Source organism: Myotis myotis, unplaced genomic scaffold (assembly GCF_014108235.1).
Source record: "Myotis myotis isolate mMyoMyo1 unplaced genomic scaffold, mMyoMyo1.p scaffold_m19_p_18, whole genome shotgun sequence".
NCBI lineage: Eukaryota > Metazoa > Chordata > Mammalia > Chiroptera > Vespertilionidae > Myotis > Myotis myotis.
In genome coordinates, this window is record NW_023416322.1 from 43401020 (window position 1) to 43421702 (window position 20683).

General features: G+C 49.7%; 2 protein-coding genes and 6 non-coding genes across 8 annotated transcripts; 4 read left to right on the forward strand and 4 right to left on the reverse strand.

Moving 5' to 3' along the window:
* Positions 1-2288: 2288 nt before the first annotated feature.
* Positions 2289-2360, reverse strand: TRNAQ-CUG. The gene has a single exon. It is a non-coding gene; the product is annotated as a tRNA-Gln (tRNA).
* A 3805-nt stretch (positions 2361-6165) lies between these two features.
* On the reverse strand, positions 6166-6247 carry TRNAS-AGA. Its single transcript has one exon. It is a non-coding gene; the product is annotated as a tRNA-Ser (tRNA).
* A 2290-nt stretch (positions 6248-8537) lies between these two features.
* On the reverse strand, positions 8538-8643 carry TRNAL-CAA. Its single transcript has 2 exons — positions 8606-8643; positions 8538-8583 (listed from the first exon to the last, which is right to left on the reverse strand). It is a non-coding gene; the product is annotated as a tRNA-Leu (tRNA).
* An 810-nt stretch (positions 8644-9453) lies between these two features.
* On the forward strand, positions 9454-9526 carry TRNAT-CGU. The gene has a single exon. It is a non-coding gene; the product is annotated as a tRNA-Thr (tRNA).
* Positions 9527-11561: 2035 nt separating this feature from the next.
* TRNAI-UAU lies at positions 11562-11655 on the forward strand. The gene is made up of 2 exons: positions 11562-11599; positions 11620-11655. It is a non-coding gene; the product is annotated as a tRNA-Ile (tRNA).
* Positions 11656-12529: 874 nt separating this feature from the next.
* On the forward strand, positions 12530-12602 carry TRNAF-GAA. Its single transcript has one exon. It is a non-coding gene; the product is annotated as a tRNA-Phe (tRNA).
* Positions 12603-19299: 6697 nt separating this feature from the next.
* On the reverse strand, positions 19300-19723 carry LOC118673735 (histone H2B type 1-C/E/F/G/I). The gene has a single exon (XM_036344890.1). The coding sequence runs from the start codon at positions 19699-19701 to the stop codon at positions 19321-19323; it is 381 nt and encodes a 126-aa protein (XP_036200783.1). The 5' UTR covers positions 19702-19723; the 3' UTR covers positions 19300-19320.
* A 284-nt stretch (positions 19724-20007) lies between these two features.
* LOC118673726 (histone H2A type 1) lies at positions 20008-20416 on the forward strand. The gene has a single exon (XM_036344882.1). It carries the CDS (start codon positions 20023-20025, stop codon positions 20413-20415), a length of 393 nt encoding a protein of 130 aa, XP_036200775.1. The 5' UTR covers positions 20008-20022; the 3' UTR covers position 20416.
* The last annotated feature ends 267 nt before the right edge of the window (positions 20417-20683 follow it).

Sequence of the window (20683 nt, forward strand, 5' to 3'; positions counted from 1 at the left end):
TCTCCCTTCCTCTCTGAAATATTTTTTAAAAAGTAAAAGGCAGGAGACTTAGCAGACTCCTTGGGAGTTAGAATATGGTTGTCTGGCACCTGCCTCTCATTTGCACTTGCACAAAGAGCTACTGGGGCAGAATGCCAAGAAGGTCAAAAGGCCCATGTAGGTGTTCAAGTCCTCCATCCTCCTGGATGCCACACCCTGGAATGACGTACAAGAATAGTTTCTGGCAGCACTGTTTATCATGGCTCACCTGGATGAGTTTATTTGACAAGTCATTGCCTGTGTAAGCAAGGTGAAGTCCTACTGGGTGAGGTTGGTCTATAAATCTAATGACCGTGTCCTTAAAAGGAGAGGGAGATTCAGAGACACGGACAAAGGCCACTGAAAGGGAGGCCTCTCCGAACGTGAGGTCAGAGGCCGTCAGACTGGAAGGAACCAGGGATGTAAAATTCTAGCTGTTTTGCAGGTGTGCTCAGTCCGTGCAGCGGGAACATGCTGGGCCCATAGCCCAGAGGTAGATGGGTCGAAACTGTCCCCTGCTGGGTTTTTCTCCCCAGGCTTTCCCAAGGCCCACGGAGACCCAGTCGAGGGAAGGAGACAGGGTGACCTCGTTCTGGGGGCTCCAACTGTGTTCAAAGTTCACAGAATAAAGGAAGATGCTCCCAGTCTCAACTGCCTGTTTGCTCACTGCTTGATGAATCAGAGAAACATGACCGGGATGACCATGGCCCTGGTCGGGTATATTCCTCCGCTGCTGGGCGGTCTGGTCCTTCAAACGAACAGAGTCCAGGTCCACTGTGAAGGGGGAGGTCCGAGAAGAACCTGGAATAAAGGGCCTCTCTGTGCGGGTGGAGGCAGACAGCAGGTTGATGTGACTTCACCTTGTCCTGGAGCAAGGACAGCGGAGGAGAAAGTGTGCGACTGGGAGATGCTGGAAGAGGAGCAGAGAGAGGAGGGAGAGGAGGGGAGAGGAGGAAGGAGACAGGGACGTGTCAGCAAATATTACCAAAAAAGTATCTTAGGGACGGAAAGAGTGAAGAAAAAGGCTGGTTTAACGCTTTAGAATAGACACATAAAATAGAGATTGTTTACAAAGATGAAATTTTATGAGGGAGAAAAATAAAATGTCTAAGCCCTTGGATAAACTGATCAAGTTAATAATGGAAGAAGGCATGCAGCTGCTCTCAGCAACGGGGAGGAGAATGACGTGACTAGCAGACTTCAAACCTGGAAAAGAGGAGGCGGAATGGCAAGCTGCCACAGCAGAGAGAGGCAGAATCCTCCCGGGAACTCCTAGGAAGACACCCACCAGGGTTAGTATTCCCTTAACACATTAGCCCACACTTGTGAATCATACAGTGGGGTTTGGGGACTGAACTCTGTGCCCAGAATAAGTCAGAACCTCACCTCATTTTCGGTCCCTCTCCCGCACCGTCCTGGACCCCAGGAAGAGCCAGCCCAGCAGGACTGCATGGACTCTTTTCGGATGAGAACCCAATAAAGGGCCTTCCCCGCCTTCGTGAATTGTGTGGTGGTTTCCTTATGAACACCCAGTTTGGAGTCACACCTTGGGGACCTCAGCCCTGAGTCTTGGTTTTCACTGTAGATGGGCCACAATTTCCTGGACCTTCCTTTTTTACATGCTTGTGGAAGGGGCTGACTCCTTAGAGAGCAAACACGGCTTTCCTTAGGAGGGCTGCCTGCAGCGCAGGGCTTTGGCTGCAGGAATCACGAAGGCATCACCAAATTCCAGGCTCCCTTGGGGAAAGGAAACACCATTAGGCCTGTGGTCTAACTCCTTTTTAAAAAGCAACGAGTCTTTCACTAACATCACGAAGAACCAGATTGGTGAGTTTTCCTTTCAGGGAGACACAGCTGGTTCTCATGTATGTAACACATTGAGATGTTTTCTCTTCCATCGTCAGCAGGATTCACACCTGTGCGGGGAGACCCCAATGGGTTCTAGTTCGTAGTTTTAACCACTCGGCCACAACGACACATAAGCTCTCTGGCTCATAAGCCTACGAAGCCACATCGAGCTTCATCTCTCTTCAAAAGAGGTCAGATATTCTACCAGAAAGTGCATCTGCTGTCAGTGTTTCTTACTTGGACGTCATGACGCGTTTCTTCCTTATAAAGTACATTTTATTACCCCAGAGTGGAATTCTGCTCCTGCATCCTCACACATGCAGGTGTGCTGAGACTTCACGAAGTCACAGGCGATGTCAGGATGGAAACTGAATTTGGTCATTTAGGTGGTGTTTTCCTTGGAGGAAAAAAAGAAAAGTGACAGGTTCCACCGAGATTTGAACTCGGATCGCTGGATTCAGAGTCCAGAGTGCTAACCATTACACCATGGAACCTCACATGCTCCTCCCTTTCCCATAATTGTCTATGATGAGTTAAGTAATTCTACTGACAGCATTATCTGTTGAAGTTCTTTGTCTACATCCACTCACGGCGCTCTTCAAAGAAAATTATGACCTTTTATTTATCTTATGTTTTTGCTGAGTACCCGAACAATGAAGCCTACCCTCCCCCCCTCCCCCCATAAATAACTGGGGACGCGGTGGTCCTAGTCCTTGCTTTCTTCAGTAAGAAAGAGTGAGTGCGCGTTTCTGAGCTCCAGCACCCCTGAGCGGTGAAGCGGGGGGTGCTATGCTGATTATATGATTTAATGCTTGAGATCTTGGTGAAATTCGTATTTTAGTTCCTAACTAGACAAACTGTGAACTTAGAGATTTCACATCTCTTATCTGCAACTCTGCTCGATTTCAGCCCTGAGCTGTTTTTCTCCACCTACTAGTAGATTATGTACCTATCAGGCCCGTCTCCTGTGAGAAAACAGCATTCATGGGTCGATTTCTGGCAAACCCACGCAGGAAAACTTGCAGAAGGAGTGTGTTTGAGAGAAAACGGGCGAACTGTGCTCGAAAAAGTCTGAGTTGTGTCACCTGCAGCGCTGGGGGAGGAGGTGACCGATCCGCGGCACCTCAAGGGCATCCTGCTGACCTCATCGGGAGGCCGGTGCCCCGGGCAAGCTCCCACCGGCCCCGGAGCCGTCCTCACGTCTGTTGCGCAGAGACCTGCCCCTGGACCCAGTTACAGAACAAGTTTCCAGGGCAGGTTTTTCGGGGTCCAGGCGACCCAGCCCTGCAGAGTCCGCTCCCTTCGCCCAGGTCTCCGCTCCCGAGCGCACTCAGGACGCTCCGCGGCGCAGCTCTCAGCCCAAAGCCGCGCGTGGGAGTCTGTGCTGGTGGTTTCCCGGCGGGAGTGCAGGCATCTCTCCGGGCTGCGTAACGACTTTAACCCAGTGGGAGCGACCCTGCCACTCTGCGAGGCGGCGCAGGGCCCCCGGCTGAACAAACACCCGTCCGGGCACTGCGCGTGAGCCTCCGCCCTCGCGGCCCAGGCGCTCTGGGCGCTCGCCCACTGAGGCCGCAGGACGGACTCTCCTGCTCGCCCCGAGGAGCAAACGCGCTAAAGAGACACGCCCCTCCTTCCGGGTGTCTCGCCGATTAAAAGGCGAACAGATAAACACAAGGACCTTGCAGAACGTCTACTCCATGCACAACCTCCCAATGCGCACCTTCTAGGCATGGGACCTTGCACCAGACTCTGGGTTGTGCCCACCCAACACAACTGCTTACGTATGATCTCCAGCGCCCGGAGAAACGCCATCCTGCACCCCAGGAGCGCAGAGCGAGAACAGCCAAGGACCTGATTTTAAAGGGAGGGTAGAAGCAGCTCTTGCAAAATTCAGAGATAAAACCTCTTTAGTAAAAAGCTATCGTCTCAGGTGGGTGACAGCCGGCGTCCCTCTGGGTAGTCGCTTCTTGGTCTACAAAATGTTTATAAACCCGAAAAGCAGGAGGAAGGAATCGGGAAGAGGAGAAACTAGAACTGAAACAAGCCTAAGGACTCGTGGGGAGGAATATACTTCAAAGTCCCTATTGTGGGAAGAAGTAATCAGAGAGCGCCTTCTTCGGATCGTTTGTTTAGCGAGTGGATAGAACCGCTGTGGAGGCTGAGGTGCTGGAAACACGAAGGTAAATGAGACACAGGCGCACTCCCCCTCCCTGAGCAGATTCGTGTCCACGGGGCAGGAAGTGCCTAAACACAGCCCTAAAACAACCCACCCGGGATGTTGGGGAAAACGCTTGCTTCTGGCCGTCTAGCCACACGGATAAGAGGGAAAGCTGAAACACGAATCGAAATGGGCATTTCTGATCTGCACAAGAAGCGATGGTGCTACTCTGCAGAAAGAGCTGGTCCGTGACCTTCTAGACACAGAATGTACAATGTAGTGCAGCCTATGGGTCCCGGCTATAGAAAATGAAGTGGTTTGTTGGCGTGTGGACACAAAAAACCACAAAGGCCCTGCGGTGGGGCTGCCCTCAAAATGTGGGCGACCCCTGGCTGTGTGAGCTGCTGAGCCCAGCAGAGAAGCTGCTTGTACTAGTTGGAAAGAATGTGCCTGGGCCTCATGGCCTCGGATCGGCATTTTAGGCGTTTCTCAAAACAAGAAAACAAAGCTGGCAATTTCTTCCTTGTCCCTTTAATGGCCTGTGAAGGTATTGGGGTAGATTCCTAAGACCTGTGTGGGTGTGCCGCCCCCTGGCATATGGGATGGACTCTATGCACTCTCTCATCCAAGACGAACCCAGATGTAGCAAACGATCCCAGGGAATCGAAGGCGCTGCCGCAGCCAAAGAATCCCCCACATTTGGGTTTCTTCCTTCTGTCACGTAGCCTGGTTGTAGTGATAATAAGAAACAAACACTCCGGTAAATCAGGCGTAAAGCTGCCACAGGCGCACGCTCTTTACATCCAGGCTGCTGAGTCATTAACCTTGATATTGTCTATTAGGAGGCAAAGTCGCACCCACGCCTGAAGCTGAGGTTCCAGTCAAACCAGTTGCCCTTGTCTCTCTCTTCTCCAAGTGGTTATATGATGTGGGCTCCTGACCATGCAGTTTGGAGAGACCCGGGTTAGACAGGTCTAGGCCAGGTCCAGTGGATTCAACCAGGTTCTATTTTAAGCCATTTTACATTCCCATCAATGTAAAATAAAGAATTAAAGCAACCACATGCAGTAAGAAAATTCAAGTAAATATGCCAGTATATGTTATGTTAAACATAAAGTTCCTAGAAATAACCTAGATTGGAGCACTCCGAACTGTAAAGATCTCAGCTCTACCCCACATTGGTCTATAGCAGTGGTTCTCAACCTTGGCTGCACATTAGAATCACCTGAGAATCTTTTTAAACTCCTGATTTCTGGGCCTCATCCTCTGGAAATTCTGTTTTTGTTACTAATGTTGTGGCCCCACCCCATAACAAAGAAACAGTGCATTTTTAGTAACAATACCATCAGGTGTCTTTTTTTGAAATTGATAAATTGACTAAAATATAATATTAAAGTGAAAAGGGCCAAAGTAGCCCAAATTATCTTTAAAAAGGAAAGCAAAATTAGAGGACCTACTTTACCAAACACTAAAGACATAAATGTAGTATAATTAAGACAATGGTACACGGTCCATGGGCAGACAATGCCACGAAATAGAATGCAGATGGAGACCCCTACACTCTATGCCCTAACTTATGACCAAGGGAGCACTTCAGAAATAGTGAGAATGAATAGTCTTTGCATAAACTGTGAATATAATGGGCGGGGGAATGTTCAAATGAGTATAGCCAGGGGAGAAAATTAAATTGACCCCTTTGACATTATCCACAAAGCCACTTCCAGATAGTCTGTGGATCTGAATGTAGAAGTTAAACAAATAGAAAGATAGACAGATAGATAAATAAATAAAACTTCTAGAAACAACACGGGAATATCTTCATGACTTCGAAGTAGGGAAATATTTTCTAGTATGTCTAAGGGTCTCCTTTCCATCTAGATCATCAAATCCTGCAGTCCTGAGAATTTTTCTTGTACTTTTAAAAATAAAATCCCCCTGTAGGTTTTCTCCTGTCTCCTTCTGGAACTGCCAGTCATCAGAAGACACTGAATCTCCTGAACTATTATCACCTTTCTTTACGCTTCTTTTTTCCACCTTTGATGTGTTTCGAGGCTGTTGGGTAAGAGGGAGGAGAGACAGGGAACTGTACTCTCTGTGGGGGCTGCTCTGAGCAGCAGCTTAGCATAAAGTAGAGCTCCAGACGTAGTCGGCAGGATTCGAACCTGCGCGGGGAAACCCCAATGGATTTCTAGTCCATCGCCTTAACCACTCGGCCACGACTACAGGTGCACGAGCACAGGAGCGAGGAAGATGTTCTCAAATTGTGACGGGGACTACGATAGTGAGACGATAAGATTTCTGTGTTGACAAGTGTTAGCAAGTTGAGTAAATTCCTCAGGTGAATAAGGTGTGTGGTGGGAGGTCACACTCTCCGACATTAGGACCACTGGGCTGAGCGCACAGGTGCGCCCTGTACCGGTATCTTTGTTCCGAGCGAAGTTCAGGTCAGTTCATCCACCAGCGCCTGACCCCTCGCGGGTGAACTGGGCTCTGCTGGGTGCTGGACTCTCCGAAATGGAGCCGAATTCACTGAGCACCGAAGCGGAGTGAGGGTGGCCCTGGTTTCAGGCGGGGACGGGACCAACCCTTCTGCTAGGACTCGCAAGAGGCCAGGCCCTGGCTGAGCGGCACTGCGCGTTCTGGGCTCCAGGGAAGGGCGTGCTCCCTCGGATTCAAGTGTCCAAGGAGGAGGGAGGGAGAGATGATGCTGAAAACCGTGCCTGGATCCCCTACCCGCATCCCCAGGCACCTGGGCTCACACCGATTGTATTCATCTGATTGCGTCTGGGAAAAAGCTTTGCAAATGTCAACACGATTTCACTTTCCAGACGTGCTAAGAAGAAACTGGAAGGTATTGCCGGTCCGTGAGTTTCATTTCCTGTGAGACGCTAGCTGCTTTCTAAAAAAAAAAAAAATAGATTGCCTGGTTTAATTCTGGGCTCATTTTCTCCAAATTTAACCACAGAGCACAATCCTCACTCCCCCGTTCACGTTTGTAACTCACTGGTTCTTTCCTCAGAATTCCCAGATGGTGAACAGAAATAATTCAGAACAATGTGGTTAGATGTGGACGCCAGGTTCTAGGATGCAAAGATAGGCCCCATTTCATGACCAATAAACTGTTAATGGGTGAGAGGCCAGAGTTAGTGAACATGCTGCATCTTGAGAAAGCCGAGATAATTGCTTGTACTTAATACATTATATTTAACCAGAAGTAACAAAGTTTTGCAGGGGGAATCCTAATTAAAAATAAAACAATTTCCTTGTGTCTATATCCAGAAAAGATGAACTGTTCTCTGACTGATGAGGAGAAGAAATATTGTCACGGGAAGTCAGAGCCCATCACTCACCCTGTGATTCATAGATTCAGAGCATTTCTTATGTGCTTTTCCATTGGCAGTCTTGGGAAAATTCGAAACCATTTACTTTAAAAGATTTTCCAACATATTTTAAATCTTTATTTTCTGCCTGTTCCTGTAAGAATATTTTTTTTGGGCAGACCTCAATCATGAGAGCTCCTAAAACATGCTTTTGTTTTTGTTTTTTAAAGTTGCAACTTTTGTTATGAATATAAAAGACCATAAAATAGTTATTTACCAAAGTATGCATGCAAAGTAAATTTTAAGGTCAAATTAAGTGTCAGCAGATGAGGGGGTAGAGAAGCCTCATGGATTCTGCAAACCTCTAACTAGCATCAGCTATCCAAGAACAAACCCAAGGCTCATGATTGTGAAAGGTGTTGGAAAAGACAGTTGCCCGAGTCAAGGAAAAGTTCAACATCAAAGTCCTTGAGTCTACATTTAGAGAATTAACTTCTCTTGCGCCAAGTAAAATAAATGTTTCTCTTTGGTTAGAAAAACTTGGGTGATGACGACTCACACTGGGTGAAGGGCAAAGTGGAGAAAACAAACTGTTTTTGCAGACAGTCGGTTCAGAGCTCGTGTTTTGTCCTGCAAGTTTCACGATTATTTTCTTTTCTGGGTGCGACGTGGACTTGAGAGGTCGAGGCCGGAGACGTTCTGTTCAAGCACTGTCCTTCCACTCTGGGATGAGAGGTTTGCCGCCCTGGGGTGAGGGGTGTGGGTGCGGGGTGAGGGGGGCTTCCTGTACGCGTTATTACGCTCTGGGATGTGAGGGTTTCCGGCTGAGCCTAGGACTTTATAGTGAGACAGACTCTCGTTGACTTATCCGGCCAGATAATTCTTGGTTGCAAAGGTTGACTGTCCTGTGCATTGTAGACCTTTTAGCAGCACCTCCTCGTCTTCCCACCGGATGCCAGCACTGGCCTAAGGTCAAATACGGGTGGTAATGGGAGGAGGGTAAGGTTTGCTGAGTATCTTACCAGGCCAAAACACCCTCCGGATTTGAATCAATCAGATAAATTGCGGTGAACAGAGCAAGAACAAAACATCTTGTCAGAAATGGGATTCGAACCGGAGGACTGGTTAATTGGATTCCTAAGGAAAATACCACGAGCGCCGCAAGGGGAATCTCGAAGAGCAAAATGTTCACGTGTCAGAAGTGGGATTCGAACCCACGCCTCCATGCGGAGACCAGAACCCCCAGAGCCGGGAAGCAGAGCTTGAGTCTGGCGCCTTAGACCACTCGGCCACCCTGACACACAGGTGTGAGGATTTCAAAATGCGAAATTATAGACTCGGACAGTCAACGGTCAACACCCAGCTGCATCCTAGAAGAGGGTGGGGAATTATTTCTGGAATTTGTCCGACCTGGATGGACTCTGAACTCACCGAGAAACGGGAAGACAGGAGAGTAGGCGTGTCGGTGAGGACCTGGATAATGTCAACACAGCACCCCCGGCCCAGGCCCCTTGGCCCGACCCCACCTGTGACGCGGACTCCAGGGTCACTGTGGTCTTTGTAACCCAATCCTGGTCCGGCAGGTCCAGCTCGATGCTGCTCCAGGATCCGGGGAGACTCTCAGTGAATAACTGGGCGACCCCCTGATCTGGACGAGAGGGTCGTATCCCTTGTTCCCGACCCACCTAGACTGTGAGGTCCGACAGTCAAGGGTCCTTCAGAGGACCCTCCGACTTCAAACGGCCCCTGTACCTGGTGAACCGCGGCCGTTTTCTGGTGTCTTTGCCAGGGCTCCCGAGAGCAGAGCTCCTCTGTCTGGGCTCGACCAGGCGGGTGGAGAGGGAGGCGGGCCTGGTCCTCAGGCCCGACCCACCTCCCTCCTCCCTTCCCTCCCCCACCCCCAGCCCCGCTCCCGCCACTGCCCCGATCCTAGCCAAACCCTCACAACTGAGGGGGATGGCGAGACTCTCAGCGCAGGAATTTTTTGCCCACAGCCCAGAAAATCGGAAAGGGGCTGAGGGTAGAATGTCACATTTTCTACAAAGCACCAAAAACCTGAAGAATTGCACAAATGATCTACTTTAAGGAGTGAGAGGGGGCAGTAGCTGAGGCTTCATAGCTCAGGGGTTAGAGCACTGGTCTCGTAAACCAGGGGTCGTGAGTTCGAATCTCACTGGAGCCTGCGGGCCTTGGTTTTTGTGGGCAATGTTTCCTTGAAATGAATTCTCTAACAAAAGTAGGACATTCTAAAGCTGACATTCTTCAAAACCATGTCACAAAGCTGCTGTGTCATCTGAACCCAACGATACCTGACAACCCAGCACATTCACACTGTACAGCACCTTGTTTGAAATTTGACTGTAAATTGACACTGAAGATACTCACAGGCAACTCAGCTCCATCAAACTCAGCCAGAGCAGCGTCCTACTGCTGGCAATGTAGGGCTCTCGGTGTTTCCCGGAGTCTTCAGGGTTCTTTATGCTTCACGACCTCACCGACGCTGCTCCCTGCTCGAAATATACCCCCGTCCTTCTGGCGAAGTCAGCTCGTGTTTCACTTCACCCCCAGTCCAGGTAAGAACACCATTTGTTCACCGATATGTTTTAGCCGATATTGCATGATATGCACCTTTTTCTTACTAAAATGACGCTTCATAGTAGGATCCAAACTTTTTTTATGACTGAATCACCACAAGCCAGTCGGAAGTCAAATATATGTGATGAGTATGTTTTTTTGAAAAATGAGTGAATGCTCCTGTCAGCACAGAACCGGCTCAGACTGGCCCTACCCTGTCTCTGACAAAACACTGAGTATTTTTCAGAGACAGAACCAAACTGCAAGCCATGCAGCCAAAGGGTGTGCAGAGCAGAAAATAGTGCAAATTAAGCCCCTGTGCGACCAGAACCTGACCGCAGGAGGCGAAGGTGCGCTGTCCAGGAAGGCCTGGTGCTGAAACCCATTACATCTCGCGAGGAGCCCTGGATCGGAAAGGCAGGTATCAGCTTGTCTCCTTGACAGTCGATTTCAAAATAAAGCTGTCTTTTCAGAGCCAGGTGCCATAGACCGGCTGTTGTGCCCATCGGGCAGTGAACCTTGCTCGGTCACGCACATCTCCAGGCCTGCCTGCGCTCCACGGCAAGATGAGGCATCAGGAAGCTATTTAATCCGGGGTCATAAGAAAGCAACCTGGGAAACTAGAGCCGTCGCTGCAATGTTTACTGTGTTACTGTCTATAGTAGTTGCAGTGCATCCACTGACGTTCAGGAGTGTGATTTTAACTCCTATTGATAAAAAGCTGCCAATTCCAGGGTCTTGTGTTCAGCGATGTTAAAAAAAAAAGCAACACAGGATTTCCAGTTCCTCAGGTAAGGAGCTCGGAAATAGCCTGTCCATCCTGGACAATAATAAAAACGCTGAACAGACTGAAAACATAATCCACTGTTGAAGCCGTAAGAGAGGGGAGTCGCAGGGAAGCCCCGGCCCCCAGCCTGGACACAGGGGAGCACGGTAGTCCTGGGCTTGCCCAAGCCGAGACCCCAGGCTCATTAGTTCCTTCGCTGTACGGTTCTGCTCACGGACAGGAGTTACTCCGTAAACCAGGAGGCGCATGTCTCATGTGTGTGGTTGGGTAGCGGCAGAGTCCCCAGGTCAGAAACAAACAAGAGAGCAAACCAACGCACACACGAAACTGACCTTCATGATGAGAGGCCAGGGAGGAAGCGAGGACGTTGGGGAGGCATTTTGTCCAGAGGCAGACTCTCCGCCATGAGCCTCTAGAGCCCCAGACAGGTGGAGGGGGTGGGTGTGCGGGGTGGAGGGGCACCGCCTTTCTCTGTGCGGTAAGGCGCGAGGGGTCACTGCTCTGGCCGTTTTCCCGCAGGAGATGCCGGACCGCCTGGCTCTGACTTCGAAGGCAGTTTTCCCGGGGGCTCCGGAGGACTTGGGCGCTGGGAGCGCGGCAGGGCAGGGCGGCCCGGAGGCGAGGGCGGCGCGCTCCGTCTCTCGCTCCGGATCCCGGGGAAAGGTTGCTTCTCGGAGGTTTAGAGGAAGCATCTTCCGGGAGAGCTGACAGCGCCCCGGCCCGGGGGGAGAAGGTGCAGGTGCAGGTGCCTGTGCGGGGCCGCGGATGGTGAGCGTCCCGCTCCGGTTCCGAAGAACGAGGATCTGCGTGTCTCTGCGGCTCCGTAGAGCGCGCGCGGGTCGCGCGGGGAAAGCATGCTCCAGTGGCGCAATCGGTTAGCGCGCGGTACTTATACGGCGGTATATGTGCGGGTGATGCCGAGGTTGTGAGTTCGAGCCTCACCTGGAGCATGTTTTCTTCCCTCTGCGGCGTCAGGAACTCGTCTCGTTCTTATGCGATTTTCCCTTTCTCTCCAAAGAAAAAAGGTAAAAAGCGGTTTTTCTATTTTCCAGGGTGAGACCGCCTATAGTCACCGGGTTAAGGAGCATTTCTGGTCGTTTTCAAACAGGAAGAAATCAAACCAGAGGCGGACAATGAAAATGATCCCCGCGATCCAGCTTCTCCAGCGGCAGACCTCACAGCGGTTGGGCAGGTCAGCCTGCCTCCCGGGTTCCCCTTGTTTTCTTTAAACGATTCCTTGGCTCTTTGGGGCCTGAGCAAGGAAGCGGGGGAACTGGACCTTGCTCTCTGGGGTCGCGGGGTGCAGGGCCACGCGGAAGCTGCCCCCAGGTGTGCTGGCTTCGAGGCCTCCGGGCGGCAGGGAGGATGCAGAGCGCCACCTGGGAAGTGTGAGCCAGCTCTGGGCGCGCTCCGCAGCCAGCTTCCCATCAACCAGCCTGGGAAACACCAGGCACAGGCAGCTGGCGGGCGTTTCTCCCTAATCTCATCAGAAAAGAAAGAAATGGCCTTGTCTGAGATCTCTGTGTGTCTGAAGTAGTCAGTGTTGTTCTGTCCTCACCCAGCCCCTCCCGGGTCTAATCCTGTCTCGTGTATTTCCCCCCACTTTGTCCCCTGATTTCCTCTCCTCTAAGGAAATGTACAGTCTTTGCATTATTTACTTTGATTACATCATCTCTCTGACTCTACCTTTACTGGGCTACACGTTATATTTTTCGGAACAAGGCCGAAAAAATCTTACTTTTTCTGATATGTGGCATCAAAAGGGAACCTAAGATTAAAAAGACTATTTAAAAGTAATTGACAAGAAAGGCAGCGGCAGGCCAAGCCGAAATAGCTCAGTTGGGAGAGCGTTAGACTGAAGATCTAAAGGTCCCTGGTTCGATCCCGGGTTTCGGCAGAGTTATTGCTCCTTTTCGAGAGAGCTGATGAACGTTCACAATTTAACTGTGTGAACGTGGAACACTGGCTTAAAAGTCATATTTCAGTAGTATGGGGTTGAAGGTATAGAAGAAAATCCCTTTACTTTAGAGCGTAAGCTTTTTAGTGTTATCATTTCATGGAAAGACAAGGGTGCCACCGTGTGGCCGGTTCGCTCAGTAGGTTAGAGCGTCGGGCTAATAACGCCACGGTCGTGGGGTTTGATCCCCGTAAGGGCCAGGAGCCCATTTTATTCTCTTCCAGTTTGAGCCAACACCCAAAGATCACTACAGTTAAGAACTGGAAGTTCAGACCTTCTCCCTCTAATTCTGTGTCTTTGTTATGGGGTGGGTCCACAACATTAGTAACAAAGAAACAGAATTTCCGGAGGATGAGGCCCAGAAATCAGGATTTTAAAAAGATTCCCAGGTGATTCTACCGTGCAGCCACGGTTGAGAACCACTGCTCTAATGAACATGAAGGCTGTTATTTTTTTAATAAAATTAAAAAGTAATAGAATAGCGTTAGGAAGGGTTTATTGAAGAAAACTGAAGGAGCAGAATGGGAACGAGGCGAGTGCGTGTGAGAGAAGGGGAAATTAAGAGGTAGGAGAAGTTTCACTAGTCAACTGACCTTTGATAGAGGCGCGGAGGCAACTCAATAAAGAAAGAACGGTTCTTTCAACAACTGATACGGGACAAGTAGACATCCACAAGCTAAAAAATAAAAAACTATATAAAAAATAGTTTACATACAGGCCTTACATATTGCAGTTTTTTACAAAGCTAAATGTAGTCTCACCATGTACTTCAATAATTTCATGCTTTGGTATTTGCCCAAATGAAATGAAAACTACGTCTACTCAAAACCCTGCACCTGGATGTTTACAGAAGCTTTATTCATCATTGTCAAAATTTGGAACCAATCAAGATGTCCTTCAATAGGTGAATGAATAAGTGAACTGTGGTACATCCAGACAATAAAAGATTATTTAGCACTAAAAAGAAATGAGTTATCAAGCCATAAAAGAACATGGAAGAACCTTTTATACATATTCCTACGTGAAAGAAGCCCCTCTGAAAAGCCTACAACGATTTGACATTCAGAAACATGCAGAGACAGTGAAAAGGTCACTGGTTGCCAGGGTGGGGGCGGTGCATAGATGAACAGATGGAGCACAGGGTTTTTAGGGCAGTGACACTACTGTGTGCACTGTAACGGCGGATACGCGACATGATGCATTTGTCTAAATCCGTAACCCCGTGTGACACAGCGCGCTCTACTGTGGACTTTCGGTAGTAACAACGCACCAATATTGGTTCATCCTTGTAAGAATGTATCACACCTCGTGGAGAGCGGCTACAGCGTTTGGGCAGGTTCAGGCCTCGGACTAATGAGAGGGCACGGTCCTCTTGTGGCAAAGCCACGTGCGGGTCCCAGCTTGGAGGGCACAGCCCTCCCAGCACAGTTATAGCCAAAGGCTGTGGTTGTGAGCTTGACCTGATGGTCTGAACCTGTGGTCCCAGGTGGCTGCGTGATATGGGCTGCAGGAGGTGCAGCAAGTGCTGCCAAAACAAAGGCTGATAGAGTTCAGGTGCATGTAATTGAGTAGATTGGAAACCAGCGAGAACGTTGTAAACATCTTGACCACGCCCTGACTTTGCCTCGTGGAATCTGGCTATAAAATAAATTTTATAATATAAAAAAAAGCACCATCAGAGAGCAGCGTCCCACCGGGCCCCAGCTGTATTCTCTTGTCTGTCTTTAATCCTTCACCGCCCCCTCTCAGGTGCACCCCTGATGGTGCTGAGCGGAGCACAACACTCATACAAGATGTGAATAATCGGAGAGATTCTGAAGTGGGGGAAAGGGAGTGTATGGGAACTCTGCACTTGTTTATGTAAATCTAAAAATACTCTAAAAATAAAGCTTATTTCAAAAAGTAAAGTGTTTCTAAGGTGGAACGGCTTTAATGTATTTTTATTGATTTCAGAGAAGAAGGGGGAGAGAGAAAATCATTGATTGGCTGCCTCCTGCACGCCCCCTACTGGGTATAGAGCCCGGAACCCAGGCATGTGCCCTGACCAGGAATCCAACTGTGACCTCCTAATTCATAGGTCAATGCTCAACCACTGAGCACACTGGCCAGGTGGAACAATTTTAAATTAAGGGCATGATTAAAAGAGATTGTACCAGTGGTTAAATTATACCGTTTTTGTAGATAATGAACTGAATTGTCACCACAGTGCCAAAGCATTAATGGGGGTGGGGTGGGGGCTTTTGAAGGAAGTTCAGGGGTAGATTTAGAGCAGGGGTCCTCAAACTTTTTAAACAGGGGGCCAGTTCACTGTCCCCCAGACTGTTGGAGGGCCAGACTATAGTTTAAAAAAAAGCTATGAACAAATTCCTATGCACACTGCACATATCTTATTTTGAAGTAAAAAAACAAACCGGGAACAAATACAATATTTGTATTTGCATGTGGCCCGCGGGCCATAGTTTGAGGACCCCTGATTTAGAGTTACTCATAATACCAAGGTTAAACAAAAGCTAGCAACAAAACAAAACTAAAAGAACACTCAAAGCAAGCATCAAAATCAAATGTTTACCATGCTGCCACAGGCAGATGCCTGGGCAAATTTTATATTTTCAGGAAACAAGCAACAAATAATTTAATTTTTTCAGAAATGTGACATCCAAAAGGGTAATGAAGAAAATTTTAAAAAAGCACTTTTAAAGTTATTGACAAGAAGAGCATCATTAGGTTTAGCTGAAATAGCTCAGTTGGGAGCATGTTAGACTGGAGATCTAAAGGTCTCTGGTTCAATCCTTGGTTTTGGCAAGTGTTTAACTTTTAATATATTTTTTCAATTACATGTAGATTAAATATCATTTTGTACTAGTTTCAGGTGTCCAGCACAGTGGTTAGACAATCATATACTTTACAAAGTGACCCCCTGATATTTCTAGTACCTGCCTGGACCCATACATAGTTATTACAATATTATTGACTATATTCCATACTAGAGGCCCAGTGCACAAGAATTTGTGCACTTGTGGGGGGGGAGGAGGGGTCCCTCAGCCTGGCCTGTGCCCTCTCGCAGTCTGGGAACCCTCGGGGGATGACCACCTGCTGGCTTAGGCCCGCTCCCTGGGGGATTGGGCCTAAGCTGGCAGTCAGACATCCCTCTGGCAGCCCAGGCAGCCCTTGGGGGATGTCCACTTGCCAGCGGGGAGCAGGCCTAAACTGCAGTCGGACATCCTTAGCGCTGGTGAGGAGGCAGGAGAGGCTCCCACCACCACCGCTGTACTGGCAGCCATCAGCCTGGCTTGTGGCTGAGCAGAGCTCCTCCCATGAGTGTGCCCTGACCACCAGAGGGCAGCTCCTGCATTGAGCGTCTGTCCCCCGGGTGGTCAGTGTGTGTCATAGTGATCAGTCATTCCCAGTCCTTCTGCCGTTAGGGTCAGTTTGCATATTACCCTTTTACTATATAGGATAGAGGCCTGGTGCACGGGTCGGGGGCCGGCCGGTTTGCCCTGAAGGGTGTCCCGGATCAGGGTGGGGGTCCCCACTGGGGTGCCTGGCCAGCCTGGATGAGGGGATGAGGGCTGTTTGCAGCTGGTCACACCCCCTTCAGGGTGGGGGTCCCCACTGGGGTGCCTGGCCAGTCTGGGTGAGGGGCTGAGGGCTGTTTTCAGTCTGGTGGGCAACTGAAGCTCCCAGCCTCTCCTTTTTTCTTTCTTTCTTTTTTTTTTAATTCTGGGATTTATTTACCTTCTATTGCTGTCACTGGTGCTGAGAGCCTGCTCCAGCTCTGAGGCCGTTGCAGGCTGAAAGCAGGTATCTGGGGTTTGTTTAGGTTCTATAATTGCACCATTGTTGCATCCGGAGCTCAGAGCTGGGCTGCGGCAGGCGGGGAACCTTGGCTTCCTCCATCACTGGAGCAAGCAAGGCTCATGTTCACTTCAGCTGCCTGACTGCCGGCTGCCATCTTGGCTGGCAGTTAATTTGCATATCTTGCTGATTAGCCAATGGGAAAAGTTATGGTTAATTATCATGTTTCTCTATTATTAGGTAGGATGTTGTACTTCACATCCCCATGACTATTTTGTAATTACCAATTTGTACTTCTTTTTTTTTTTTAATATATTTTTTATTGATTTTTTATAGAGAGGAAGGGAGAGGGATAGAGAGTTAGAAACATCGATGATGAGAGAGAATCATCGATCAGCTGCCTCCTGCACATCTCCTACTGGGGATGTGCCTGCAACCCAGGTACATGCCCTTGACCGGAATCGAACCTGGGACCTTTCAGTCCGCAGGCCGACGCTCTATCCACTGAGCCAAACTGGCTTCGGCACCAATTTGTACTTCTTAATCCCTTCACTTTTTTCACCCAGCCCCCTTCCTCCCTCCCCTGTGGCAAGCATCAGTCTGTTATCTGCATCTATGAGTCTGTTTCTATTTTGTTTGTTTATATTGTCCTTTAGATTTCACATATAAAGTAAAATCATATGGTCTTTGTCTTTCTCTGTCTGGCCTATTTCATTTAGCCTAATACCCTCTAGGTCCATCCATGCTGTCACAAATGTTGAGTTCATTCTTTATTATGATTGAGTAATATTCCATTGTATGTACCACAGCTTTTTAAAAAAATAAATTTTATTGATTTTTTACAGAAAGCCAGGAGAGGGATAGAGAGTTAGAAACATCAATGAGAGAGAAACATTGATCAGCTGCCTCCTGCACACCTCCCACTGGAAATGTGCCAGCAACCAAGGTACATGCCCTTGACTAGAACCAAACCTGGGAGCTTTCAGTCCGCAGGATCATGCTCTACACAGGCCCATGATCTATCCACTGAGCCAAACCAGTTAGGGCTGTACCACAACTTTTTTATCCACTGTCTATTGATGGGGACTTGATTGCTTCTATAGCTTGGCTCCTGTAAATAACACTGAAATAAACATAGGGGTGCAGCCTAGCCAGTTTGGCTCAGTGGATAGAGCTGTGACTGAAGGGTCCCAGGTTCGATTCTGCCTTATTTCCACCATCTGGTGAGTGATCATTGGATTCTGCGAGGTTGAGGAGGGTAAGTTAGCCTCCCAGGAAGTCAATAAAGCTTGTCTTCATTCATTCTTTCTTTCTTTCTCTTTCTTTCTCTCTCTCTTTCTTTCTTTCTTTCTTCTTTCTTTCTTCCCTTCTTTTTAGGCTAATAGTCTCCTTTATGTAGAAGTTACATCAGCACTGCATCCTGTTTGGTTTCCAGGCATGAATAGCTCTTATCATGCTTATCCATGACCTCTTGCTATGGTCCAGTGACCTTTTTTAAAAATTATTTCTTCATTTCTTCCTGTACTTTAGTTTTACAATAGAAACCCTGGCAGTGGAATTGAGAAGCAATCTCTCTGCACTTAACATACCTCGAAGAAGGGATAGAATGCAGAATATGGGAAAGATATTTTTCCTTTTTCTGACAATAGAATGCTGAAGGCAATGTGAGGACCGGTTACATAGTTGGTGATGTTCCATGCAAAACAAAAGTGTGGAGTTTCTTGTTAAAAAATTATTGATGATTTTAAGGTAATGACAGCAGAGCATTAAACAAAGACGAGGCTCCTCTGAGAACAGGAGGACCCTGTGCAACTGCCCGAGTCGCATGCCCAGCGGCCAGCTTAGGCAGCACTGTAGAGGGTGGTCACCCGCGTTAGTCCCTGGGTCCTGCTTCACTCTTGGATAATTAGATTATCCTCACTGGAACCATCAGTGTAGGTGGGGGCGGGAAGGGGGGGGGTGAAGGGGAGGCTTCTGCCTTCGAAAATCCAAGTATTTTGGAGCTGTGGGCATTTCAAAATCTCAGCTAAGCCATAGGGATACCATTTCATCCGAAGAGGCAGAATGGAGTCTAAAACCAGCAGGAAGCGTGAACTCAGTGAAGAGAACTTTCCAGCATAACTGGGGGTTCCTCAGCTGCCCACACTTACTCCAACACTGTCATTGATTCTGGAAAGAACTGACGGCTTCCCTTTGTCCTGCTCGTTTTCTACAGCCCAAGATCCTGGGTGTGTCTCATGGCAGAGAAAAGTGAAGAGGGGAGAGCTGTGTGTAAAGAAGCCGCACGCAGCCTTTGGTTTGGCTCCTGGATTATGCAGGTCCCTTTTCATGATCCCCACAAACCTACCCTCACTGGCTGCTGATCCCGCGGGGTACTTCATTGTCACAAAGCTTCTTCCCCATCTGTGAGGCTTAACTGTGACTAAACTTCTTTCCCTTGGGATGAGTTGTGATGGCACTTTTCCTCCAGTGTTAAGTGCAGCAAATGTTGCTGGCCGCAGTTTCTGTGCTTGGTGGAATTGGGAAGCAATCTCTATGCACCTAACATACCTGGGACCTGGTCATCTGTCCCCAGAGGGCAATAACCACTTGGTCTGGCTACATATAAAACCATTGCGGTGGGAGGGACAGCACGGGATCCTGCACAAGAGAGTGTGTGTGTGTGTGTGGGGGGGGGGGGGCACGAATGCTCAACTCTAGTTTTTCTCAAGCCTGCTGATTACTTTTTAAGATGTCCTCCCAAGATAATGCTCCCCATACCCATCCCTACAAATGATAGGCAAAGCAAAGCAGGCTTGTCTTGGCAGGTGAGTGGCTCTGAAAAGAGCATTTAGGACAGGAGTCAGGCCGCATGCTCGCGCGTCTACTTGGAGCTGGTGTACTTGGTGACGGCCTTGGTGCCCTCGGACACGGCGTGCTTGGCCAGCTCGCCGGGCAGCAGCAGGCGCACGGCCGTCTGGATCTCGCGGGACGTGATGGTCGAGCGCTTGTTGTAATGCGCCAGGCGCGACGCCTCGCCCGCGATGCGCTCGAAGATGTCGTTGACGAACGAGTTCATGATGCCCATGGCCTTGGACGAGATGCCGGTGTCGGGGTGCACCTGCTTGAGCACCTTGTACACGTACACCGAGTAGCTCTCCTTGCGGCTGCGCTTGCGCTTCTTGCCGTCCTTCTTCTGCGCCTTGGTCACCGCCTTCTTGGAGCCCTTCTTCGGGGCGGGCGCCGACTTGGCGGGCTCGGGCATGGTCGGGAGGAACCGCCGAAGAAGCCGGGCAACAACGGGAAGAGCGAGTGTGAGGCTGCGAGTGTCCTCCGGTTCAGGCTCCTTCCAGGCGGCGGGGAGGAAAGGCGTGTCCTACTGGTGGTGAGTCCCGGAAACGTCACCGGGCTGCTGTCCACTGACAACGAGTGTGTTTCAGAACCAGGATCCCATTGGTTGAACAGAAAGGGCTGTAACTTGCCGCCAATGGCACAGACTCACATTTCGCGCCGCGGCGCGACTATAAAGAGGGCAGCTGCGGGCGACTCAGCTCAGATCAAGGTCTGAGCGGATTTCCTGTCCACCATGTCGGGACGCGGCAAGCAGGGCGGCAAGGCGCGCGCCAAGGCCAAGACGCGGTCCTCGCGGGCCGGGCTGCAGTTCCCCGTGGGCCGCGTGCACCGGCTGCTCCGCAAGGGCAACTACGCCGAGCGCGTCGGGGCGGGCGCGCCCGTGTACCTGGCGGCGGTGCTGGAGTACCTGACGGCCGAGATCCTGGAGCTGGCGGGCAACGCGGCGCGCGACAACAAGAAGACGCGCATCATCCCGCGCCACCTGCAGCTGGCCATCCGCAACGACGAGGAGCTCAACAAGCTGCTGGGCAAGGTGACCATCGCGCAGGGCGGCGTGCTGCCCAACATCCAGGCCGTGCTGCTGCCCAAGAAGACCGAGAGCCACCACAAGGCCAAGGGCAAGTGAGGAGCACGTCGCCACATCCAAAACCAAAGGCTCTTTTCAGAGCCACACACACTTTCACTAAAGAGCTTGCCGTTGCCATGTAGGAGCAGCTACTTGAGAATGTTCCCTTCCATCCACCAGGAGGCGTCACTGTAAACACCCTGTAGACGGGAAAGGAGTCCAGTGAACACAAAGCTAGCGACAGTGTGGTCACTAAGGGATAGAGACTCTGCGCCCGGTAATTAACGCATGAAAGCGGCAGGCCCTCGGGCTCTAACCTGGACAAAAC